At 41.6% G+C, this 24,865-nt stretch overlaps 13 protein-coding genes across 13 annotated transcripts; 9 read left to right on the top strand and 4 right to left on the bottom strand.

Moving 5' to 3' along the window:
* Positions 1-66: 66 nt before the first annotated feature.
* FOA43_000902 (uncharacterized protein) lies at positions 67-2,007 on the bottom strand (the record flags this gene model as incomplete). The annotated part of the gene is made up of 1 exon (XM_038921227.1): positions 67-2,007. One exon carries the CDS (start codon positions 2,005-2,007, stop codon positions 67-69), a length of 1,941 nt encoding a protein of 646 aa, XP_038777155.1.
* Positions 2,008-2,583: 576 nt separating this feature from the next.
* Positions 2,584-3,417, top strand: FOA43_000903 (uncharacterized protein; the record flags this gene model as incomplete). The annotated part of the gene is made up of 2 exons (XM_038921228.1): positions 2,584-2,589; positions 2,635-3,417. 2 exons carry the CDS (start codon positions 2,584-2,586, stop codon positions 3,415-3,417), a joined length of 789 nt encoding a protein of 262 aa, XP_038777156.1.
* Positions 3,418-3,748: 331 nt separating this feature from the next.
* On the top strand, positions 3,749-5,074 carry FOA43_000904 (uncharacterized protein; the record flags this gene model as incomplete). The annotated part of the gene is made up of 1 exon (XM_038921229.1): positions 3,749-5,074. The coding sequence occupies one exon, from the start codon at positions 3,749-3,751 to the stop codon at positions 5,072-5,074; it is 1,326 nt and encodes a 441-aa protein (XP_038777157.1).
* A 43-nt stretch (positions 5,075-5,117) lies between these two features.
* Positions 5,118-7,101, bottom strand: FOA43_000905 (uncharacterized protein; the record flags this gene model as incomplete). The annotated part of the gene is made up of 2 exons (XM_038921230.1): positions 5,118-6,625; positions 7,098-7,101. 2 exons carry the CDS (start codon positions 7,099-7,101, stop codon positions 5,118-5,120), a joined length of 1,512 nt encoding a protein of 503 aa, XP_038777158.1.
* A 93-nt stretch (positions 7,102-7,194) lies between these two features.
* FOA43_000906 (uncharacterized protein) lies at positions 7,195-7,485 on the bottom strand (the record flags this gene model as incomplete). Its single annotated transcript, XM_038921231.1, has 1 exon — positions 7,195-7,485. The coding sequence occupies one exon, from the start codon at positions 7,483-7,485 to the stop codon at positions 7,195-7,197; it is 291 nt and encodes a 96-aa protein (XP_038777159.1).
* Positions 7,486-7,701: 216 nt separating this feature from the next.
* Positions 7,702-8,610, top strand: FOA43_000907 (uncharacterized protein; the record flags this gene model as incomplete). Its single annotated transcript, XM_038921232.1, has 1 exon — positions 7,702-8,610. One exon carries the CDS (start codon positions 7,702-7,704, stop codon positions 8,608-8,610), a length of 909 nt encoding a protein of 302 aa, XP_038777160.1.
* Positions 8,611-8,753: 143 nt separating this feature from the next.
* On the top strand, positions 8,754-10,478 carry FOA43_000908 (uncharacterized protein; the record flags this gene model as incomplete). The annotated part of the gene is made up of 1 exon (XM_038921233.1): positions 8,754-10,478. The coding sequence occupies one exon, from the start codon at positions 8,754-8,756 to the stop codon at positions 10,476-10,478; it is 1,725 nt and encodes a 574-aa protein (XP_038777161.1).
* A 345-nt stretch (positions 10,479-10,823) lies between these two features.
* FOA43_000909 (uncharacterized protein) lies at positions 10,824-12,091 on the top strand (the record flags this gene model as incomplete). Its single annotated transcript, XM_038921234.1, has 2 exons — positions 10,824-10,827; positions 11,223-12,091. The coding sequence occupies 2 exons, from the start codon at positions 10,824-10,826 to the stop codon at positions 12,089-12,091; spliced, it is 873 nt and encodes a 290-aa protein (XP_038777162.1).
* A 170-nt stretch (positions 12,092-12,261) lies between these two features.
* Positions 12,262-13,137, top strand: FOA43_000910 (uncharacterized protein; the record flags this gene model as incomplete). Its single annotated transcript, XM_038921235.1, has 1 exon — positions 12,262-13,137. The coding sequence occupies one exon, from the start codon at positions 12,262-12,264 to the stop codon at positions 13,135-13,137; it is 876 nt and encodes a 291-aa protein (XP_038777163.1).
* Positions 13,138-13,176: 39 nt separating this feature from the next.
* TIM10 (protein transporter tim10) lies at positions 13,177-13,470 on the bottom strand (the record flags this gene model as incomplete). The annotated part of the gene is made up of 1 exon (XM_038921236.1): positions 13,177-13,470. The coding sequence occupies one exon, from the start codon at positions 13,468-13,470 to the stop codon at positions 13,177-13,179; it is 294 nt and encodes a 97-aa protein (XP_038777164.1).
* Positions 13,471-13,883: 413 nt separating this feature from the next.
* Positions 13,884-14,753, top strand: FOA43_000912 (uncharacterized protein; the record flags this gene model as incomplete). The annotated part of the gene is made up of 2 exons (XM_038921237.1): positions 13,884-13,887; positions 14,050-14,753. 2 exons carry the CDS (start codon positions 13,884-13,886, stop codon positions 14,751-14,753), a joined length of 708 nt encoding a protein of 235 aa, XP_038777165.1.
* A 2,382-nt stretch (positions 14,754-17,135) lies between these two features.
* On the top strand, positions 17,136-18,296 carry FOA43_000913 (uncharacterized protein; the record flags this gene model as incomplete). The annotated part of the gene is made up of 2 exons (XM_038921238.1): positions 17,136-17,148; positions 17,440-18,296. The coding sequence occupies 2 exons, from the start codon at positions 17,136-17,138 to the stop codon at positions 18,294-18,296; spliced, it is 870 nt and encodes a 289-aa protein (XP_038777166.1).
* A 737-nt stretch (positions 18,297-19,033) lies between these two features.
* Positions 19,034-24,844, top strand: FOA43_000914 (uncharacterized protein; the record flags this gene model as incomplete). The annotated part of the gene is made up of 1 exon (XM_038921239.1): positions 19,034-24,844. The coding sequence occupies one exon, from the start codon at positions 19,034-19,036 to the stop codon at positions 24,842-24,844; it is 5,811 nt and encodes a 1,936-aa protein (XP_038777167.1).
* Between the last annotated feature and the right edge of the window lie 21 nt (positions 24,845-24,865).

Genomic DNA, 24,865 nt, shown 5'->3' on the forward strand with positions numbered 1-24,865 from the left:
AAGACTTCAGTGGTTGATTTAAATTTATCTAAATAAATACCTAATATATCAAGAGTTTCGCTTTCATCAGTCTTTAATCGAAACGTAATTGGAAGGAAAGAGTTTCCTTTCTCCATTTAGGGATCCCAGCCACCAGTCATCATCGACCTTGTCGATATTTGTAATGACGTCACCTTCTTCGAAGCTTAATTCGTTGGATTCTGCTGCATCATAATCGTATTCAGCCACCGCTGAAAAACCCTCGGGTTTGTTCTCTTGCTGAACTGGTCTCTGGGGTAAAACAGGCTCTTCAGGTTCTTCGGGCTTTGGCTCCTCAGGCTCTGCCGGTGTAATAACCTTCTCGGAAAGTTTCACATAGGATGCTGGGAAAAGCCCACTCTCACCATTAGAATTAGTTCCGTACCACCAATCCTCGTCAATAAATTTGATTTCTGTAATCTTTTCACCTTCCTTGAACGAAATCTCGTTATCTTCGTCTTTATCATAGTCGTAGTCAGCGAGTGCATTGTGAATTCCGGCAGAGTGTGGAGAGACAGCTTCTGGCTTTTCTGGCTTTTCTGGCTCCTCTGACTCCTCTGGCTCCTCTGGCTCCTCTGGCTCCTCTGGCTCCTCTGGCTCCTCTGGCTCCTCTGGCTCCTCTGGCTCCTCTGGCTCCTCTGGCTCCTCTGGCTCAACTTCTGGTTCCTCCGGTTCAATTTCTGGTTCCTGTAGTTCAGCTTCTGGCTCCTCTGGTTTCTCTGGCTCTTCTGGCTCAGCTTCTGGCTCCTTCGTTTCCTCCGGTTCCTCTGCGTTACCGCCAAACCTGGCAAAAACAGACTTGGTTGGTTGACTATTCGTTTCTTCCTTAACACTCAATTGCTCAAACTTCGACTTCACGTCTCCAAAAGACTCCGCTGGAATAGATTTGACCTCGGTAGCATTCACAGGCTTCTCGTTCTTCGGAATCTCCTTAAACTTACCCTTCTTCTCGGCCCAAATTTGTGCCGGGGTCAAACCACGTTCATTGGCAAAATTTTTCAAACCTCCGTTGCGATGTCTTTCTCCTTGGTGAAGTTCTGCTCCAAATGTAGGTGGCTTGGTGCCAAATTCCGGGGCCACAACTTTCTGTTTGTATCTAGAAAGAACTGTTTTTGAGGTTTTATAAGTAGGCATCGATGATAAGCCTCCTTCAAGGTTGATCGTAATGCTTCCTAACTTATCTGCTGAGCTGACAGCTGATTTGGGTTTTGGAGCGGGTGTTGGGACATTCTTTGGCTTAGCAGCACGATTGGGTGCAATTTTTGCAGGCTTAAAAGCAGCCTTCACTGGCTTCGGTGCTGGTGTTGGCGCTGGCTTCTTCTTACCGCTTCTCAATGCATCCATGTCGACTTTAACAGGCTTGTAAGAAGAAGGAACCTCGGTCAATGGCTTCTCGCGGAAATCCCTAACCTCTAACTCCTTTTCTCCACCCCATTCGTCAGAAGCAGCAGCTGCCTGTGCCAGCTTTGGTGCAAGTTTTGGTGCCGGTTTTGATACTGGCTTGACAGCAGATGTATTTGGTTTCTTTGGTGAGGACTTATAATTAGATGTCTTAGATTTGCCAAGACTCTGAATAGAGTAACGGGCACCCGAAGCTTTACTAACAGTATTCAAAATATCATCAACATCCAAATCGTCGAAATCACGTGCAGTAATATCCACATGATAATTGAGAATCTTACCAACCTCGGCGAAGTTGGTGGCATAGGACACACGTGACTTTAGAGGAGCAGAATCTGGACACCAGCCAAGAAGGACAATCTTATTGACGTCAGATCCCAAAGGACTGACTTTCAAAACACCAAATTGAACGGAGCCTTCCTCAAATTCGGCCACAAAATCGTTAATATCGCCATCTGCCTCCGCTGTAGGCTTAAGGGAAGAGTCCTTTAGGGTGGTGAAAATAGCGTAGTTGTTGTCACCCAAAACAACGCCATCGTATGCTTTTTTAATCTCCTTAGCAAAAGACGAGAAATCTAATCTTTCCATAGTGTAATTGTAAAGGAATCACAGTATCGTTATATTCTTCTGTTCCAGTGTTTTCCTAATGGTAATTGACAACAAAGCGTCTCGCGAGGGGGCGGTCTTCAGAGAGATGAGGGCTCCCGTTCATTTACTCGATCAATAAGTGCATCCTTGCACCACGATGATCAGTGACGCGGCGCAGTTTACGAGTTGGGGGGTCAGCAACTACATGATCAGCTCAGCCAAGGAGGAAGATATATAAGGAGAATGAAAAAAAATAGATCTTCTTGAAACACTCCAATTGACTTCAATTGACTAGTCACTTGAATTAAGAGATACTTTTCTATGAACTACCCCGATGATCTCAGTACGAGTCTTTCCGACCTCGAATTCGAGGAGCCAAAAGAATTTCTGCCGTATTTGGAAACTCCTCGGCCCAAAGAGGAAACGAAGTCCTTTGGAAAACGACTTAAAGCAAGAATCTGGACAGATGACAAACTCTGGGGTCGATTGTTGTTAATTGTTTCCATCTGTTTCTCTGTTGCTGTGCTTTTCTTTGAATGTTTCCTCTTCGGTCTCTTCACTAAAAATATAGACTCAATGGCTGTTAATAAACTTCAAACTTCAAGTGTTGAATGGAAAAAAGAGAAGAAAAATGCCGTGGCAACCTATTTGGCACTTTATATCTATGCCGAGATTTACCAGGTCATCTTCACTGTTATTATCCTTTACACAAAGAATATCTACCACTTGATTTCATACTTAATTTTCTTATGTGCCATGGCGGTTTATTCTGGCATTCAATTTTATGAATTGAAAAATACCCTTTTTTTTGGATTGTTATACAGTTCCTGGGAAAGGTTTTGTAAGGCATTTTCCATTATAGTGATTGTTTTGAGTTGTATTGTCTGTTTGGTTCAGGCTGTAAACGTCTGGAAAATGAGAATCCAATTTCTTAAGGCAACCGGTGAAAAAGTCAGCAATAATCCAAAACTAATTCGGGCCGATATCATTTTCAATTTGCATAGAAACGCTTTGATTATAGCCGCTTTCTTTTTCCCTGCATTTACTTTGCAATTTGCCGTTATTGTTCTCGATAAGACCGATCCTGAATTTGTCATAACCATAGTAATTCTCGGTTTGAGTTACTTGGTATTAATACTTGCCGATTACTGTGCTGCTAGAAAATATTCATGGGGCCTCTATGCTGTTTTGCTCGCCTACATGGGCGCAATGTCTTATTTGGCTTTCAAAATATACAGGATGTTTACCTGGTACAGTATGATTCCAGGTAGGAGATCATTGATTGCTTTTGACATATTTTGCATAATTTTGTTAATTTGGATGTCCTTATTGACTGTTTTAGTGAAGTGGAATTTTAATAGTTTGAAAAGAGTGAACAGACAAGAGTCTGATGACAACGATGATATTTAATTCTATATCCTCATAATAATCCTCCTTACCAGAATCAATCCGTCCATTTAAGTCCCATTTTGGGTGGCTTTCCGCGCGGTCTTTTTCAGCTGTACCTGGGAATGGCAGCATTTCGGGGAACGCGAACTTGGGTCATTCTTCCTTTACGCGTTATCCTTACTTATAATTAGGCTATTCTTTTGCATTTAGGTAGATCATGACCTCGGATTATATCATGAGAAAAGTTTCTTCAATACCAAGTGAGTTTGATAAGAGGGATGCATACTCACTGTCCGCGAACAGACGTGTCTATGCTGATCAGTATAATGACATCTACTCCTCAAGAGCCCGAATGTTGAAGTCGCGAGTCATGAAGATGGCCAGTGACAAATGGAAAAGCGAGACTATTAATGGTATCAAGGCCAAATATGTCAATAAGTTGTTGGATGTGAAATCACTGACGCCGTCTTATGTCATTGGAACAGTTTTCGTCGAGATGAAATATAAGCCGAACATTTTGAAGGAGGTCAGTGGCAACATATTTGAGGCTCCGGTGTTCGAAGATGAATCGCAGTATTCAAAGTTAGATCGGGTTCGAATTCACTCATACTCGGATCCTGAGACTGATCAAGTAATGCTTGAGGACGATTCAGGTCGTCTTTTGCTGGACGGAGAGTTATTGGAGAAGGTGATTCTTGTTACCGGTGCAGTTGTTGGAGTACTTGGTATGATTGTGGAGGCAGGCATCTTTACGATAGTTGATATAGTGTATCCAGAGGCTGCCCCTCAGGTTCCCCGAACTATTGATGGAAATCATGCCGACGAGAGTATACTTTTTATCTCCGGTCTTCGCGTCAATCCGTCAAGTGATATGGCTCCAATTGAGATTCTCAAAGAGTTTATTATGGGAGAACTCTGTAATTCGGACAACGTGGTAGATTTGTTGAAGAAGACCACCAACTTAATCATTTTGGGAAGTTCCATCGAGATTACCGAAGATCCAAGAAATGCCTTGAAGGGTAAGGACAAGTATAGTGAGGTACATAAGTCTAATTACGATGCGGATTCGCTGAAGATATTGGACAAATGGATCTCCTGCTTGCTTGTATCTATTCCTGTCTATATCTTGCCCGGTGAGACAGATCCGGCAGAGGTGGGATTTCCTAAATTACCTCTTCATCCGTCATTCTTCGAACTATCCTCTTGCCATAAGAATTTTGAAAGGCTCAGCAATCCGTCATGGTTGCAAATCAATGGAAATCGTATATTGGTCACTTCCGGGGAGAATGTTAATGATATGTTCAAGTACTTGATACCTAATATTGAAGTCGAGATTGGGGATGGTTTGGATAGTCCGATTAGAAAAGAGGTGCTACATGACTCAAGGTTGAAATTGTTAGAAGCCAGTATGCTCTGGCAGAATATCGCTCCTACTGCTCCTGATACTCTTTGCTGTTATCCTTTCAGGGGTATTGATCCTTTCACTCTCACTGAGACTCCTCATGTTTACGTTGTGGGAAACCAGCCCAAATTTGAATCCACCATTCTGACGCTTAATACAAAGAATGGAGCTGACTGTACAGTTCGCATAGTGTCAGTGCCCGATTTTAGTGAGACAGGTCAATGTGTCTTTCTCAACACAGACTCTTTACAATGTACGTCCTATCGATTCAGTTAGGGGGCTTCATTTATAATCCTATATACACGATAATGTCAGTCTCCTAATCCAATTTCATCTTCAACTTTGTAAGCGGAACTTTATCCTTCTTCTTGTGTACTGCATTCTTTCCGTACGTCAAATCGGCTCCAATCTTGGAATATTCTATTCCTCGTCTATCTTGAGCAACGTGTAATCTATCTAGTAGAAGAGTTGAATACTTTGGAATGAAGGCTTGTAGCAATATAAAGCTACACCGCATGGTATCCAAGGCACTGAATACAACTAACTGCCTGCTCAAATCTAAGGCAGTATTTTCATTTTCTGTGTTCTTCTCCTGTGGCTTCATAGTCCAAGGTTTGTAGGTATCAAATAACGCATTCACGCTTCTGACGCATTCCCATACTCTATCTATAGGTCTAGGCATGTTAAAATTAACGATATCTTCGTCCATGAGTTTAGCCAACTGATCGACTTTCTGATAAAGCGAGAGCAAATCCTTCTTCAACTCCGTATCATCGATTTTCGAAATCAGACTAGACAAAGAGTTCCGCTTAATATTGGCTAATGCACTTTCAATGTCAAAGTTCTTCGAGAGGCCTCGAGTAACCATATTGCAAAATTTATCGATAAACTCGTTTCTAGTGTTATTTAGTTTCTCTTCAGAATAGTCACCGTCAGTGGTAAGGACGGAATTTCTCATCATGAATAATCTGAGTGCATCGGCGCCGTAGTAGTGGGATATTTTCATTGGATCAGCGACGTTGCCCCTACTCTTACTCATTTTGCGTCCTCCCATGAGCCAGTGACCATGAACTACAACTCTTTTCGGCATTGGTAAGTCTGCTGCCATCAAGAATATAGGCCAATGAATGCAATGAAATCTTGTAATATCTTTACCGATCAAATGAGTAGCAGGGGTAAGGTCTGCGCCATATTCCGGATATTTCAAAGAGGTAAGATAGTTGATCAATGCGTCAAACCAGACGTAAATTCGTTGTGAGTCATCATTTGGAACAGGAATACCCCATTTGAGTCTCGATGAAGGTCTCGAGATGCTTAAATCGTGTAGTTCCCCACTAATGAGCTCGTGATATACGGTGTCAAAGTGTTTGGCAGGTTGAACGAATTGAGGATGGGACTTGTAGAACTGAATGAGTGGCTCTCGAAACTGACCCATCTTGAAGAAGTAATTTTCCTCATTCTCAAAGTTCACCTCCGAACCTGTCTCTTTAGAGATCATCTTCTTGGTGCCTGTCTGTTCGTCAGCAGCCTCTTCGATGTCCGTCTCAGTATAGAATGCCTCATCGGACACGGAATACCATCCACTATGTTGGCCCTTATATATGAATCCTTTATCATATACAGTTTTCCAAAAATGGTTAACAGCAACTATATGATCACGATCTGTGGTTCGAATAAATCTATCGTACTGGATCTCACCAATTTCAGCGAGCTCTTTAAACTTGTCAGAAAGTCCGTCGCAGAAAGTCTTGGGATCAATACCCGCTTTGTCAGCAGCAGCCTGAACTTTTAATCCATGTTCATCTGTACCCGTTGTAAAGAATGTTTCTCTTTTATTAAATTTATTCCATCGGGTCTGCACGTCGCAGAGAGTCATCGAGTAGAAGTGGCCCAAGTGAGGTCTAGCGTTCACATAAAAAATGGGTGTTGTGACATAACTGGCATCTTTGGAGATAAATCGTCGATTCTGGGAAAAGCTCAGGTAACACGTTCGATATCGTAGAACAGTTTTGCTGATAAGGATCATCTTATTAGAGTAAAATGGGCTGACACTGCATGTGTAGGTAACGTTTTCTATGGTACGAAAATCCGGGGAAATTCTAAATCTCAAAATTCCAACTCTCCTCGGAGAAATTATATCTCGTATGTCAGAATATTTTGTTGCGGATATGAGGATTTTCATGGTGACCTTTTGGCTCTGATGGGGTGGTGTGGTGAGCTGATGATGAAAGGTAGTTGTTTGAAAGGTTTTTTTGGATCAATTGTTTACTGAGAAATCAGTCTTGACCATATTTATTACTCATCATTCAACCAAGTCCCAGAAAAATTAGATATTCATAATTCTGCGTATATACATAAATATTCTTACTTCACCATAAAGCTCACAGCGACGAACTCTATTCGCTAACATCATCCTTAAATTGTAATTGTCTAGAATGTCTGTCAAACATATGTGCGAAATCTTCCATTGTCATCTGTGCAGGGTTACCCTTCATAATTGTTTTGTCCTTAAACGTCACCTCAACAAGTGGATTATTAGTTGAATTTTTGGTAAGAACCTCGAGATCCACTTTACACTGAGTTCGAAGCTTTGGAGGTATTTCTGATAGCACCGATCTTGCGGCTCTGGCCTCGGGACCGAATGGATTGAATTTCACCACCACATTTGTAAAGTATTTTGTTATCATGATGAAGTGCAAGTGGGGTAGAGCAAATAGGAAGCCATTAGATAGATAATCACTCTTGTCAACCTTGATGCTTAGTAAAAAAAATTTCACCCGCTTTTTATGTATTTACACGATGAACAATGGCAGAACATATATATGGAGAGCATTTTGTAGATTGACTACTTGAAGTATTCCTTTTACGCTTTTTCTTCAGTAACTGCTCTATTTACTTGTAAGATGCTGAGAGTTCATATACTATTTGCACTGCTCACTCTATGTGGTATTTGCCTCGCTCGGGCCCATATGAAGTCGTTCTATGCGAAATCTAAGTACATTACGGAGTTAACGCCTAAGAGTTTTGATGACGTGGTACTGAAGACCAACCATACATCTGTGGTGGAATTTTATGCTCCATGGTGTCAATATTGCATGAAATTTAAAAGAGATTACACGAAGGCATCCAAAATGGCTTCTGGCTTCGTCCAGTTCGGTGCTGTCGACTGCAACAAGGAATCGAACAAGCCTTTGTGTGCCGAGTACAAAGTTCAAGGATTTCCAACAGTGATGATTTTCAGACCTCCTAAGTTCACTCCAAATCGGAAACAGAGAAAACATAGTGTCGAGGTATATAAAGAGGAGAGAAATGCAATGTCCTTGGTGAATGTCTTAAAGGGCCGTGTCAAGAATTACGTCACAAGAATTACTGCTAAGAAGCTGGACAAGTTTTTTGATTTGCAGAATGCGGTGGTCAACCGGACTCTATTGATTTCCGAGAAGTCATCGTTATCACCGGTTTTCAAGAGTCTTTCGATTGATTTCCTCGGCTCTCTAGACTTGGGTTATGTTAATCTACAGAACTCTGATATCAAGGAAGCTCTTCTCTCACATATTTCAGAACTTGGAGACGACTTTGAAGCTCCCAAACTGATTGCCATATCGAAAGAGGAAGGAGTGAGCATTTTTCAAGGCGATATGAGAAATAAGCTAGAAATATCTCGATTCCTCGCCAATTATGGTACTCCAGGAGAAGGACCAATGAGCGAGCGTGGAAAAATTATAAACGCCATTACTCTCGGTAAAGCTAAGACCTTTAAAGAGTATAATAAAAATCTCAAAGATGATGTTCCTGTGAAGGATGAGTTGTGAAGATTCCTCCTGCCTGTATAGAATAGATGGATAATTTTCAGGGTCACGCGACGCGTCTCTCAAACGCCTAAATAGACTTTTCAATGGTTAGGATTTTTAACTGATCTAATCTCCGTTTCATTCATTTGCCTGCGACTTATACTATGGTCAAATGCCCTATTTGCTCAAAGGATATAGCCTTGCGGCTTATCAATGAGCATCTTGATTCTTGCGAGAAGGTATCAGACGCGACCCTCTCTCAGCCCTCACACATAAACAGTTTGTCTGACGTATTAACTGGAAACCATAAGAAATCATTCAATTCCGGCTATAAATATAAAGATGGATTGAAAATGGAAGACTCCATTTTGATTTTGGATGCGGAACCTAAAGACACTTCATCGTTGGCATCTTTAGGACACAAAGATAAGATGATCAAGTTAGATCCTCAGCCACCACCGTCTTTGCCGATCTCATCAGGTCAAGCCAGAAAACAAGAGCAAATCAGGCTTTTGAAGGCGCAATCCAGATTGCCATTGGCTGAAAGATTACGACCCACAACTCTAGAAAATTATATCGGTCAGGAGCATCTTGTTGGTTCCGATGGTATTTTGAGAGGTTTTATAGAGAGCGATAGAATACCCTCTATGATTCTTTGGGGCTATCCTGGTACGGGAAAGACTACATTGGCACGGATCATTTCTCATCGTACGAAAGCACGGTTTGTTGAGCTGTCAGCTACTGCCAACGGAATCGCTGATTGTAAAAAGGTGTTTCAAGAAGCTAAACATGAGTTGAAACTTACTGGTCGAAAAACCATTGTTTTTGTGGATGAGATCCATCGGTTCAACAAGACTCAACAGGATATATTTCTACCGCACGTGGAGAGAGGCACCGTTACTTTAATTGGTGCTACTACAGAGAACCCCAGCTTTCAATTGAATAGTGCATTGCTTTCTCGATGTAGGGTGTTTGTTTTGAAGAAACTTTCGTCTTCAGAGTTGAAGGAGATTATTTGCCGTGCACTTGTAGTGATTAACAAGACTCGAAAGCTAGTTTACAATAAAAATGTGATGAAACTTGCTCCAGATGCCATCGATTATCTCTGTAACATATCAGATGGAGACTCCAGAGGTGCCCTTAACCTTCTAGAGCTTGCCGACTCTCATTTCCTGACAACGGATACGGAAGAGAAAGAAACGGTAGAAAGCGACACGGTAACTCAATCTATACCATCCAGCAAATCAACACCCATAAAAAACAAGCATATCATTGACATCACAGCGGATGATTTGCGTAAAGTCTTCAAAAGGACACAGATCGTCTACGATAGAGTTGGAGACGCGCATTATGACACAATCTCTGCATTCCACAAATCTGTCAGAGGTTCATGCCCGGATGCTGCAATATACTATCTTGCAAGAATGCTGAAAGGAGGAGAAGACCCCTTGTACATAGCCCGACGTATGATTCGCATCGCCAGCGAAGATGTTGGCGTGGTGGACGATAGCTGCCTTCCATTTGCCGTGGCTGCATATCGAGCCGTGCAACTTATTGGACTGCCCGAGGCCGAATTAGCACTAGTTCAATGCGCAGTGAAACTTGCCAAAGCTCGGAAATCAGTAGAAATCTATAGAGCATGGAACGAGATGAACACTAAATTGGACAACGAACCGGATGTGGCTTCTGCATCAATACCGTTGCACTTGAGAAATGCACCTACAAAATTAATGGCAGATTTAGGCTACAGTGAGAACTACAAATATAATCCCGATTTCAAGGATGGTACGGTGAAACAGGACTATTTTCCAAAAGAGTTGAAAGAGATGAAATTATTACGTGGAGAGCATCTCGGTACTAAAATCGATCCGGATCTTTATAAAAAATAATGAGAACAATGGGAGAGAGCATATCGGGGCGTGTATCATAAAGGAATGAAATATTGTCCGTGGATCAGCAATGCTTGAATTGTTTTTGAGGTGCATCACCTTCAAATGTACGTCACCACCTGCCCCTTCAGAAATCAAATAGATCAGGGATGGCATCGTCTACATTGGAGTTAGTCCTAAAGGGGAAAGATGTAATTAAATAGCCAGAGTGGGATTACTTAAAAGTACATTCTGAGTTACAGTTACAGTATACCATCTAATAGCTTTGACTAAGGAGTTATACTTCAGTTATAGGAGTGATTAGCAGAGAACACGGGACCTAAAGAACGCGCGCGACACGTCTGAATGCGTCCGAACACGGTGAGGAACACGACAGACAGCGCGGAAATTTGGAATCTCGAGGACCTTAATTTTTAAAAGCCTTATTTCCCCTTTGGGGCTTAATTTTTCATTTCGATCTCAAGCGCGTTTTTTTATCTTCATTTTGATTCAAAGGAGACGGATTGAATAGGGAAATTCCAACATGCGGCCGCTAACATAACAGGAACGTTTACAGTAAGGAGTCGTTGCTGAACATTTATATGTCTGCTGAAATGTCTTGCGATGCGCCTCAACTTTGTACCCCAGTTCTTGGTTGAAAACTTCTACAGTCATTCTTTAGTCACTCTTTCTCTTTCTCTTTCTCTTTCTTCTTATTCACTCATTCTTTCGTTCGCTTCTATCTTAGACCATCACCAACTTTAGTCACCCTTTACTTGATGATTCTTTCTTTTGTCTTTTCAATTTTCCTGGTCGCAACTGGCTCGCAGGCTCTAGCATTACCCGTGGATGGATTTCAGTTATTGGCTAAAAGATTTGATAACTCTTCGGAGTCGATAGATGCTGCTTCTTTGACAACTACTTCTACATTGACTTCTACCATTTTCGTTACTTTATCGGATGGTAGTACTTCTGCCATTGGTACAACTACAATGTTGTCTACGGGTGTTGTTTCTTCTGCTTCTGCTGATCTTGCCTCTTCTACTGTTGCAATCTCTGCTGCCGACGCAAATTCTGATGCCGATGCAACCTCTGCTGTCGACGGCAAAGATGCCGATGATATTGCTTCACTTGCATCATCCCTCTCTGCTGCTTCTTCTGCCGCATCCTTATCTTCTGCCGCATCCTTATCTTCCGCTGATCAATATTCCAGTTGTGTTCCTACCACTGTCACAGTCACCGTTTCTTCTGAGGACAAGGGCCTTGTTCCAGTGGCCCTGACCTCTTATTCTACGCAGACTTCTACGATTACCATTCCAGTGACGGCAGTGATCCCAATAACTGCCGACAATGGTTCCGTCAGTAACGTTACCGCCTCAACATTCTTTACCACGGAATTTGGCCAGACTCTCACAAGCACTTATACCACTTGGTATAGTATTAACAGTGATGGCAAGGAGGTTTCTTCTGATCTCACCACAACTATTACCGACAATGTCTATTTGACGACAACCGTTACAGGCAGTAACGCAACTACTTATACCTACAACGCTGGTGCTGCCAGTATCACCTCTTCATCAAACACTACCGCTTCAGCTCTTGCAAAGCGTGGTTTCTGGAGTTTTTTTCTATAATTAAGTACAAATACCATCTTTAAATCCCTACAAAAAAAGTAATGGACACTTTAATTTCCTGATTAGGAAGTTAGGAAAAATAGGAGCGTGAGCCGACTCAATCGATTACTAAAGGTCAAAACCCGAAGTTGGGTCTCTTCTTTCTTACTCTTGTTGGTATTCCATTTTCAATGTCGTCATCAGAGGGAAAGTGCCCAATAGATGAGAAGACTCGAGAGATATGGCTTGAAAAGGCACGAGCAGCAAAGGCCAATAAAGCACTATCACCAGAGCTATTGAAGCACATACAAATTCATGATGGTATCAATCCGACAATGCCCGAGGGAGACAAGACTGGGACATCGTTTTCTTGGATGAGCCTCTTCTGGGCGAATCCAAGAGTTGATGATAATTCTACAGACTTTATATCAAGGACGGATGAGGTTTGTCCAGTGAGTGATAAAGATAAGAGGCTTTCAACAGTTACGGCGAATTACGAAGCAGTGGAGAGTTGTTCATCAGAAAACATGAACGAGTTGGAGGCAGTGGATGAACTGGACGTTTCAAAAGGAGAACTTTCTGATCAAAGGCAGATTTCTTCAATCCCAAGAACTGGAGAGGACAGTAATTGGATATATCCGTCTCAGAAGCAGTTTTACAAGGCCATGAAAAGAAAGCAGTGGGAGCCGGAGTCGGAGGATATGAAGACGGTAGTTCCATTGCACAATTTGGTGAATGAAGTAGCTTGGGACTACATACAGCAATGGGAGGAAGGACAAGGAGGCCTCGAATGTGGTGGTATCAAGCTTACATCATTTAAGGGAAACTCACATAAGTTGACACCAAGAGCATTATTTCGGCATTATGTGTTTGGACACGAATTGCCATTCGATAGACATGACTGGACTATTGACCGTTGCGGAAAAAATGTGGATTATGTGATTGATTTCTACTCTAAGACACAGGAGAAAGGAGCCGAGCCTACTTTCTATCTAGATGTTAGACCCAAGTTGAATAGCGTGGAAGGATGGAGACTCCGTGTAGTCAAGGCACTCGAGAGAAAATAGTTTCACCTAGTTTAATTGTATATACAAATAGTTATTTATTTATTGAGTGGGTCTACCTAGACTACCACTTTTTCCCAGCTCCTGCATACTCTCTCCCACCTTGACATTGGCAGCGAAGTACTTGACAACACATCTATCTATACACAAGGATTCATTTTTGGTCAAATCTCCGTTGTCATAGTTTTTATCGAAGCATTTTCTATAGCAAGAGTCTAAGAGAGAGTTGAACATGGTGGTTACCATATCCAACTCATTTTCTGCAGCCGTGATCTTCTGCTCAGAGCTCAACTGAGGAGTGTTGCTATTGCCGCCGCCCAGTCCGAAAAATGACATCTTTATGTGTACTTAGAAGTAAGCAAGTAGCCTCTAGATCTGACTATCTAGGGCAACAAGGGAAAAATTTTCTGAATCGGAGGTAGTGTCCTGCGCAATATAGGTGGGGGGGGGGATAGGAGGAGGAAAGAGGAAGCAAGCTGGAGAAAGTCTGAACGCATAACATACCAATTACGGAGAGTCGTAAATGCTCGATGGATAGTCCATTTACATTGCCATACTTCGGCTACTTATGGGTCCATTGCTTGAATGTGGAGCTTTAGCGGTCATTAAAGGCCGGAAGGTGTTTCATCAATATCCATGGTTTTCGCTGGGGCAGAGATCGCGCGCGCTACCAGGCAACCTTAAGGACCCCAGAAGTTGTTCGGAAGTTTATCGGCTTGCTCACTGTACTATTCTCTTCATCTATTACAATGCGTTTGCCAATGTCCCGCCTTGTTGGCTCATTTCAACCAGTCGTGGCTCGCAGATTGATCAATTCTGTCAAATATCCTCCTCCTCCTAGCTACTACGAGGGTCAAAAGGAAAGACGTCAGCATCGACCAAGCCATATAAAACGTTACTTTTTCTTTTTCCTAGTGGGTGCCCTGGTCTCATACAACTATTCCACCTACGAACTCGTCCAAAAATGGATGTACCCACTTCCTATAACCGATCAGGAGAAGCAGGTCTATCGGGACAAATTGGAGTCTAAGCTACAGAATCTTAAAACTGTCCGAAAGCTATCCAAGAATCCGAACTTGATCCAGACTCGATCCTGGGAATCATTCAATACCATCTCAAAATTGCCCCTAGAAGACACCGATCAATCGGCCAGTGCTATAAGACAATCTCTTACCGCACCCGGTGGAATGGGTATCTCTCCTTTGATCTTTTATGACCCTGAAAATCACAAATCTTATGTCATCGTTCATCTCGGTAGAAGACTTTCTGGGTATCCATTGATAGTTCATGGCGGAATTCTTGGTTTACTGGTTGATGAGATATTCAAGAAGAGTTGTGGAGCTCAACTGAACGTTCTTGATATGAATAGGCTTCACACTGAGAAGTCTGTACTGAATTACAAGTCTCCAACCTTTGTTGATACTTTTGTACTTTTCGAAACAGAGTGCCACGATCTTGGCAACACGCGTTACAAGGTCACTGGTACACTTCTGAATGCGGAAAATGAGAGGAAGTTGGTTGAGGCCGAGACCATAGTTAGGCAAAGTGCTTTACCTCCTTCTACAATGTCTATCCCTCAAGTTGAATTGAGTAAGAATTCCAAGAGATGGCTATGGTAATTTATTTAGCTCGCATTGGCATCTTTGTTGTACACTTGGTTGCCTACCACTACATAGTCCAATAACTCATCATGATCCTCAAGATGCATCTTCTCCTCAAGCTGCTCCTGTAAACCGATTCCGACCAACAAGGGCTTTTCTTTATATTTTTCCTTATATCTTTTAATGAAGTCATCGTAAAATCCCGCTCCATGTCCTAGTCGTTCACAATCCTTACTAAATGCCAAGCCTGGAACAAATAAGATGTCCAACTTTTCTCCTTGATAGAAAAGATCGTTGATTACTTGGCCCGATGATGTTTCTTTGAATTCAGGTTCTCGTATCTGATGTTTACCTCTAGGAAATAGAGTCTCTGTTTCGTGTTCATTGGCTATCTGTAAGAAGTGGAGGATTGAATTTTGCTTAGCAAATCTTCGGGACTCCCCAAATTTTGATAATGGCGTCACTCTTGGTAAATACACATTCTTGCCGTGATCGAAGCACTTTTTGATTAAATATGTTGTAGGGAGCTCTGATTGAGGCAAATTCATGTATACGGCCACATTGCGAGCACAACGAAATTCTGGAAGCTGACTCACAGTGTCTGCAACTAGCAAACTCTGATTTTTCAGTGAAGCTTGAGAAATCTTTGAGAGTCTAGATTTGACTTCTTTACGAAGCACCCACTTTAGAGCTTGTATTGGAGGCATTGATTCATCCCTCGTTGACATTAAATACAGGCGCAAATGAGAAGTAATGGTAGATAATTGGAGTATTTCAATAGCCCATGACAATTCGATCCTAATATTTGTGCATCCTTACACCTTGAATCCATGATCTATAGGTATCACAAGGACAAGTTATAGAATCTATGCAGCTAAACGGATTGTAAGCCTCAATGAGTTCGGTCCCTACAGCTAACGCATCGCAATCCTTAGCCGAACCTTCACAACACGCACAATAAAGCCACTTGAGACTTTCGAACCGCAATTACACTTTATGCATTACAGTAACAGAACAACAACCACAAAGATGTCCAAAATGATATGAATGAACAAAGAATAAAAAAATCTGCCTCAAGTGTTTTTTAAACCCAGATTTCCCAAAGGAGTATATTACTGCACGCCAAGCGCCCAGACTTGCCTATCCGCGACCAATTATAGACATTTACTAACACATTATGCAATTTCCTGTAGCAGTTACCAAAGATGGTCAAATGGAGTATACACAATAGGCAGCCAAGGCAGCCAAGACTGTCGCTACTATCTATATCTATACTGCCTAATACTTAGAAGTGCAAAGGCAACCCGAAGTTAGTGTTATTACGAGAGCTTACAAAACCGGCACAACTAATCGATCCCTCACCCCTTAGAAAACGGCCGCTTAGGCAGGCGGAAGAGCCTTTTTTTCCAGGGTCCAGGACAGAAAACTAACCGGTGGCTAGGGGGCCGGCTGGTGTGGGTGCCGGTAGAATCATCCTCAACGGCTTACCACGTACTTGGTACGGTCTAGATCGTCTCAGGGGAATTGTTTCTTTTTCTGTCTCGCCCCAAAGTGCGTCTTGGTCGATCCGTGGACGAAAGAAGATCCCAATGAGACAAAGGCCCAGAAATGCAGACTAACGGTCAAAGGCGTTGGATGAGAACTCTCTTTTCTGAAACATACTTGATCACTCACCATGATCCTGTTTCTATTTAAGCTTTTATCCCAACTTCTCCTGAATTAATCGCAAATGTTCCTCACTGTACCCCTTTTCTACACATCTCGCGACGACTCCCTCGAAGAACTCTTTCGAGGACTTCTTACGAGGACTCTTTCGTAGGTCTCAAGCTCTTCGTCTATGCACCGTTTCTTTTTTCTTACTGACCTTTTGTTTCTTTTTGAACATTGCTTTTTTTTCTTATAGTTGGTTCTTCAACCCCCGAAATTCAGCGGCTCTCCGAATCAGGTTTAATTAAAAGTACAACTCTGTAGGAGCCAGATAGATATTCTTCTTTCAAATAAAGATACAACAATTTCAAACACTTTCTTTTCTATCTTCTATTTTGTTTCTTATTACTACTTGATTCAAGTGCTCCCCTTCTACCTCGTGCTCAAAAGAAATCATTATTCACCCGTTTTTCCTGCAGATCCAAAACATTTTTTTTTCACTTCACTGCCCTAAAATCATCTGCATTTGAACAAAGATCACTTTTCAATAAACACAGCCAGACTTTTGTTTTCATTTGTTCCCCTTTTCAATCATCCTTAAGGTAGGTTTCTTTTCAACTTTGTTCTCTTTTTCTTCTCTTCAACGCTGCCTTCTTGTGAAAGGTGTGTACCAAGAAGAACCAATTATAGATAATAGTTGATTTGTTGCTTTCGGCCCACTAATTACTAGATCTTTTTCACTAGTCCTTCATCATGGCTTTGAAGCGTGCGCTCTCTACAAAATTTAGGTGCACCCTAATCAAGACGAAGAGACTAATTTCTCATCATTCTTCGTCTTCTTCATCATCCTCTTCAACATCTTCTTCAATATCCTCGCCATCCACTATTGCACCTTCAGTCGGTTCCAGGCTCTCTACCGTGAGTGGAGGAGATAGCTTCACAGACGGCCCTAAGGGTTCTCTACGAACTTCCTTCGAGTCACATCACCCAAGAACTGAGACCAGCTTAGGTCGTGCATCTTCTTCTACAAATGGCAATTTGTCTCGGAAAAGTACAGTTTCAAGGCGTCATTCTGCCGCTTCTAGGAGCAGATCGTGCACTTTGGGCACGGTAGGTGGTGGTTCAAGCTCGTTGTCTAATACGGGCAGCAGCAGCCTTGACTTGAAGATGGCTGCTAAGGCTAACTTGCAAAATCTGCAGTCTCAAGATATGGAACCCATTGCTTCACCAGACGAAGAAGACCTTGTTTTGCTTCCTATCGATCCTGTTGATAAATCAATTCCACCTTGTTCTTCGGAGGAGTTGACTCCTATTATCCCTCTTACTTTGGAAGAATTGCAGGAAAGTTTATCTATGGATTTAACCTCTCCTTTGCTAACCCGGGGAGAGTTCTTTACTACTGTTGACACTCTTCCTCACAACAATCAACGGTCTCCCATATCTAGGAAGCGTCCATTGATTATATCGACTCTAAGCACTACTAGTACGACAGCTACTTTAGCTACTGCTACATCTGTCAACGCTGATGGTTTTGACCTATTTTCCGATGATACTACTTGCTCTGGAGGATACTCTGTTTCTTCAAATGGGGTGCATACGCCCAGCAGTATCTCCAATGTCAATATAACTAACAACAGCATCAACAACAACCACAGCCCTGGCACAACCAACAGTATAGGGCTTTATTCAATTCTTAAAGAAGAAGAGTATAAAGATCATGTTGATCCACTCTTCTTCAAAGCCAACCAAATAGATCACTTTGATCGGCATCTAGACAGAAAGAATAACGATAAACTGGCTGATCAGATGGCTCTAAACATTCTTCATAATATTGCTGAGGAAGAGGCAGATGAGTTAACAAAGCTCAGGGAGGAGATTCCGGTGCACTTCTCTGCTGGTGGTGCAAAATGTTGAACATTGTTCTCAAAATTTCACAGCGATCAATAACAAAACAACAAAAAGTTGTAACTAAAACAAATCAATACTTTACTACAAGATCTGACTGGTCAAACGCATTTACTTGCTCGTTGACATGTCTATACAAATAGATCAATATCAATATCACGAATCCTCATCTCATTCTTCATTTATGTTTTTACTCTCCGGGTTTCTACTGGATTGACTAAGCTAGAACAAGAAATGGTTATTTTTTCATCTATGCTTATATTATGTTATGTAATCTTCCTCTCTACTTCCTTATATCATGGCTATTTTGCGAATACAATTATTATCTGCAATTACGTGGGGCGGTCTTACCTACAGGTAGCTATGAATACAATTTGAGAGTGTAGTCAAAGAAGCTGATTCGTTAAACCAGGTCTATCAGATTTGAAGACAAACAAAAAAACAGGTGTTTGTCAAGTAGTGTAACCACCTATTTAGTTTTCCTTTTTTCTATTGTGTTCTAAAGGTAGTGTAATAACCATATAATTCCGAAACCTGTTGCCGAAAAGGGATTAATTACGTGCATCATGATAAAACGACTTGAGCGACACGTCGAAGAGCTTTCCAAAAAACCTATGGGTCGATAGTCGCACATATTTAAGCCGATCTTGAAAATGATATTCACTTCATCTCCTTCTTCTGTTTTGGGAGTAGAACGTCTACTACTTGTGTACTAAGCAACACACCGACAGTTTTTTCCGCTTGATATGTCGTCTTTCACTGCCATTAATGTCAGTGACGATGAGCTCGACATTGAGGAGCACACTAGAGAGCTGCAAATTGAAAAAGCCTTGGAGGTATTTGATGAGGCTTTGAAAGCTCAGAAGGGTGCTGATTTGGACAAAGCTAAGGACAAGTTCGATGAATTATTTAGAATTGATATCATCCAATCAAGAAATGACTCAAATAATCCTACCATTGAGCAATTGAAGTACTTGGCTTATAGAAACAGAGGGTTTCTCGGATTAACAAAATTGTTCAGAGAGTCTGAAGCCGCGGTAGCAGACGACCACAGTGACGACGTTGAAAGAAAGTTTGATCGACTGGTGCAGTCAATGGGGGATCTTACAACTGCTTTGGAGCATCAAGATGGTGATCTTAAATTGATTCAGCTTGTGTCTGAACTTTTTGCATACTTTGGGCTCGATCGCTTGGCGAGGTACGGTTACGAATACAAATTCATAGGAGCCCAAGAATCTTCTTCGGTGACCGCTTCCAATGGAGATGATTTGAAATGGAATTTGTCTAATCCAAGAGCCCTTTTACCTAATCAGTTATATCTCATCAAACAGTACAAGGATCTGTTGGATAAATTGGATGATAAGGTGCCCGAGATATACAATAAAATATCGTCGCTACTTTCCGATAGTACATACAGTCAGATCCTTTCCACATGGAAGTCAATGACTCTTGATTTTGGTAGAGTGGTACCTAAGGAGAAATTTTCTGAACTGAGAAGGTCTCAAAATGATTTCATAGTGATAGAGCTTTCATACTATGGCCATCTACTGGATTTAACGTCACTTTTACGAGACCTCAACGGAATACTACCCAAACCCAAGGGCAGAACAAAAATATATGATAACTACATGTTAACTGCGGTGCCCATAGATAGTATCACTTTCAATTTAACAAAACGTGACAGCATCAGTGCGATCGAGCTGACTGAAGAAGGAGACAAGAAGGAGTCGGACAACACTGTTGTGATAGTCGACGATGTAGAAGATGAATTATTGACAGCTTCGAATACCTTGTCTGATCCCACCAAGGCTGCAGGTACTACAATGTCTGAACCTGGGAAGTCCTTGAATCCTGAGGATCTCACCCCTGCACAACGAATTGCCGCAAAAAGACTTGCAAGAACAAGGTCTGAAGTGAACTCGAATGAACTCACTCCCGAAATGTTCCAAGATCAGGCCAAATTCATCCAAATTTTAGCTCAGTATTTGAAGCTTTGTGGCGTGGAAATAATTCCGGAAGATCTGATCAGTGTCGTTGTATCTGGATCTATATACATTAAAAAGGTCGATGCTAGAGTGGTTAGCTTCCATCATTGGATGGATAAGTGGGAAAATCAACAGACAGAGGCCTTTCTTGTGAAGTTTGAAGATGACCGCCATCAGAAAGACGGCAGCAAAAGTAGTACCAAGATGAGTGGCAACGCCTACGAGGAAGAAAGGAATGCATCCATTAAAGAAATATTGAACTCTACCACTATCAAAGTACAAGCAGCCGAGAAGGTGCCTTTGGTGGATCTCGATGATGGAAAGTTGCTTCATCTAGTGGAGGGAATGAACTCTCAGACCCTTCATTTGCAGCAAATCCGTTGGGGCATTGTTCAACATTTGTATGGACTCCACGGTAGTCATGGTGGCACGCTTATTACAGACGGAACCGTTAATAAGGAAACAATGCAGAATTTTCGAACCTTTGTGGATTCTTTGGACGTCATGATTTTCACATATTACAAGAAGCGGCTTGATTCTTCAAACGAAGAACTCAGGGTTACTGAGCAGTTCATCAGTTCGTTGAATATCTCGGTTTCTATCCTGGAGACTTTAGTTGATACCTTTCTAAGCGTTGAAAATGAGTTGAGGCTAAAGAAGGTCACCAGTAGAGTCATTATAGGAGATCTTCAATCTTCTGAGACAGTTCTAAAACGGCGAATTGGGAACTGGCAGAAACTATTGGAAGGCTTCTTTTCTGTGGTCGACGGAGTTGTTGATGACAAAAGATATTTACAATTGTTAACTCGGTTCGAATGGGCAAAAGTGTTCTATATGCAACACCAAAAGGAATTCGATGCCAGTCTTGGCTCTAGCTTGTTGAATAAGATGCACAGCAGATTTGTGCAAGAATTGGATCTAAATGTGTTGATGGTCAATTATGAATTTTTGCCTCGGCTTAACAGGACAAGCATAGAAACTCAACTTTCCAAGCTTAAAATATTGGAGGCTTTCACTAACAACAAGCAGTCAAACAAGATCTTGGAGAATATTTTGCTCAAAGGAAGTTCGACCAATTGTGGCTCAGAGTCTACAGTTGAATCTGAAATGGGGCAGTTAGTGAAAAGATCTTCGGTTGATTTGAAATTAAGACTATGGAGCGTGTTGTTGACATACTATGAGAATGATCATGATTTTAAAGCATACAAAGTCGGATTTCATAGTGCCCTAATGACAATGGTAGAAGAGATTAGCTTGGAAAAACTCTCTAGGATGAATAGCACTGCACAGATGAGCCAGGTGCTTAGAACGCTTCGATTCTTTGGACGTCTATCCGGGAATTATGTGAGAGTATTATCACTTAACGGATGGTCTGCCGAGACAGATCAAAGTGACGAAGCAAATCTCAAAGTGTTTGAAAACCTAATATTGTTCTTCAAACTTGTGTATATCTTCTTGCTACGTGAGGATGCAACAAAACTTCCACCTTACAAAAAGTCACTTAAGAAGAAGTCCGCAAAATCATATGAGACATTATTGGATATCTCCGTACTGACATTCACTCTAATGCTTGTATATTTTGACTTAACATTAAAGGAAAGGTCCCCAGAGCATATTAACGACTTTTGCAGCATCATGCACGTGCAACTTGGGTTCAGACACATATGCAACAGTGCCGGTGGGTTGTTTCTACAATTCATTCAAGACAGGCTTTCAAAGATGCTATGGGATTCTTCCGATCACGACTTCTTTCAGCTGATTCATTGCCGGTACAACATTCCGGTAACTATGGATGACTACGAGACATTTGATCACCAATCTGAGAAACATGAAATGACCTCTGAAGATGCCTTGGCTGTAAGTAGATATGCGATACCATATTGCTACAAGAAAAAACACCCAATGTTCAATCCGCCTAGAAGCGACATTAAGTTGATTTTGGACTTGGTTTACGATACTTTGGGCGACCTGGACTTAGAGAATTCTGAAGTCTCTAAAAACTCTGACACCTTGACTGAGTTCTTGGATAACACCACACTTGATATGAATTTCATGTCAGGATCATTTAGCGGAACGCTACAAATTGGTATTGAATCACCTCATACCGCGCATATAGCAGTTGCACAGGCCGAAGTTTACTTTATGCAGGGATTAATGGCACTTCATTTATTCAAAATAAGGAAGAGAGCTATGCAGGGTAGGTCTGCAGAACTTGACTTTGTCATTAAAATGTTTCAGGAAAATTTGTCTTCTGGGTCCAACAAGTTTGAGAGCTGGCTTTTCTTAGGGCAAGCCTACTCATACCTAGTAGAAGATGACATTATATGGACCTCAGACAAGTTGAATAACGAGGAGAAGAAACGATACACTGCTTCCGTGCAGAAGCAATCTTTGTTATGTTATTTCATGGCCATTAGTGTCTTCTGTTGTTTAGATGAACCCGCCAAGGAGCAGATTAATCTAATTGCGTCCGTCTTGTGGAACTGTCTCGGCAAGGAATTGTATAGTGCCTGGATGAAGCCGATGGATAAGTTGGCATTTCGGGTGACTTCTTCTCATGCACATCTATTGGGCTCTCCTTTTCCTTCAAATTCTACTGTGAACGAGGGTAATGATGCTCCAATCTTGGATAGATCCCGCGTCATATCTGATATGACTGCTTTTAAGATTATTTCTTTAGTTTTTCGAGAGGCGTGCAAGTTGGACAGCAGTGACTGGTACAATTACATGTACTTAGCCAAAGCACAATTGAAGCAAAGGAGCGATACCCTTGTTAATCCGATAGTGAAAAACATTTTGACTTCATGTGATTTGGCAATTGAGAACAGTAGTAGAGACGATCCTATTGTCGAGCCGCACTATCTTCTTTGCTCTGTGGTACTCAAGTACGTTATCCAAGGCAAATTTGATGCGCAAAAGGGATTCGATATCCTCAAGCGTGATGTTCTCTTCGATGAGTTAACAAAGACCGAGAATCAATCTACTATTACATCGATTCTTTTCTTTAAGTTGGTGATTCAGGCTCTAAAGAAATGTATATCATATGATAAGAAAAAGTGGCAGCACAAACCGCGGTATCGAATGGCCAAGATCTATTTGGATCAGTTGAATGATGTTGAATCGTGCAAGAAGGAAATGGATAATATCATCAGCCTCAAATCCACCATTCGCAGTTTGAGTACGATCTGGAAACCTGAGAACGAGAGGCCAGGTAAGCATTTTGTTTACAACTACATTTACATCAACTTTTATGTGGACTTATTGGATAGATCTGGTGAGATCTACCTTTTGACCCAACTCATCAGAAAATTGAGAAAGTTAGGTTCGAGTATGATCAGTCAGATCAAGACATTTGACTACGCAGTTGCCAGGGCGTGTGTCATGATTAAGAAGATAGCGCATATTCCACGTGGTTTCCTTGATGAGCAGATCACCAGAATGGTATATTCTGAGTTTGTCAAATATTCCAAGGAGTTTGTAAAGAATCTGGGATCCCGTGAAGATTTCAGCGTGCAAGAGAAGACTGTTTTCTATTTTCTGGAAGAGATAGCTGGATTCAGAAGAATGGCAAATGGATTTGGTGCCACAGGAATCATTGATGAATGCTACCATAGTTTATATCTCTTGATTTTTATGCCATATTTGGACAAGAGGTTGGCGGAAGCTCTCCATCACTCTAGTTTTGAAGCTCCTTCTTCTACGGAAATATCTTCTCGTATCGAGTTCATCACCAACACAGACTCGATACGAAAATCGCCGAATGGTAATCCAAGGGAAAAAATTAGAGTGGCTAGGAGAGACATTACACCTTATTGTGTTCAACTACTAGGCAGCATTCATATAGTGCTAGATCAACTGAAGGAAGAATTTAGTAAGGGCAACCGATTGCCCTATGATAAAGAAGATGTGCTGTCTAATCACCAGTATGATGATTTGGACTCACTTAATATGGTCGAGAGGACAAACGAGGATGGCACATTTTCAAATGGTAGTAAAGAAGAGGTTAAGGAGCTTAATGAATTGACGAGGAAGTTTTGGGGTCAGGAGATCGAGGAGAAGATTGATGAGGCAGAGAGCTCTACACCAAATACGAAGCTGATGAATCTTTCGTCCAAAGTTTCTGAAGAACCTTTAAAGCCAAGGCTGAAGCCTACTGAAGCAGAGTTGGTTACTCCTGGTAACTCGGCGGCAGTTCCCGTTTTGAAAGTGGGGATGATAGATACATCACTATCTTCTGATACACCAGATGAGTTTGTGGATGCTTCCTCCTCTTCACACGTTAAGCATCAGTCGTGGTTAACCCAATTCTTTTCCTCAAAGCCAAAGCAAAGAGATAGTGAAGGCCCTGCACCAAAGAAGAGGAAATTGGTCATTTCCAAAAAACTGGTGAACCCAGTGGGACCTATTATTGGCTCAATTAAAGAGACCGAAACAGAAGGAGTTAAGGAGAGTTCTAAGGAACAGTCTAAGGAACAGTCTAAGGAACAGGTTATGAAAGTCCCTGAAGAACCTCAAAATGAACTACCTACGCATGTCCATGATAGTGAAGACTCACCTATAGTAATCGACTGAACATTTAATCTACATATTCAA

This window comes from Brettanomyces nanus, chromosome 1 (assembly GCF_011074865.1).
Source record: "Brettanomyces nanus chromosome 1, complete sequence".
Lineage (NCBI taxonomy): Eukaryota > Fungi > Ascomycota > Pichiomycetes > Pichiales > Pichiaceae > Brettanomyces > Brettanomyces nanus.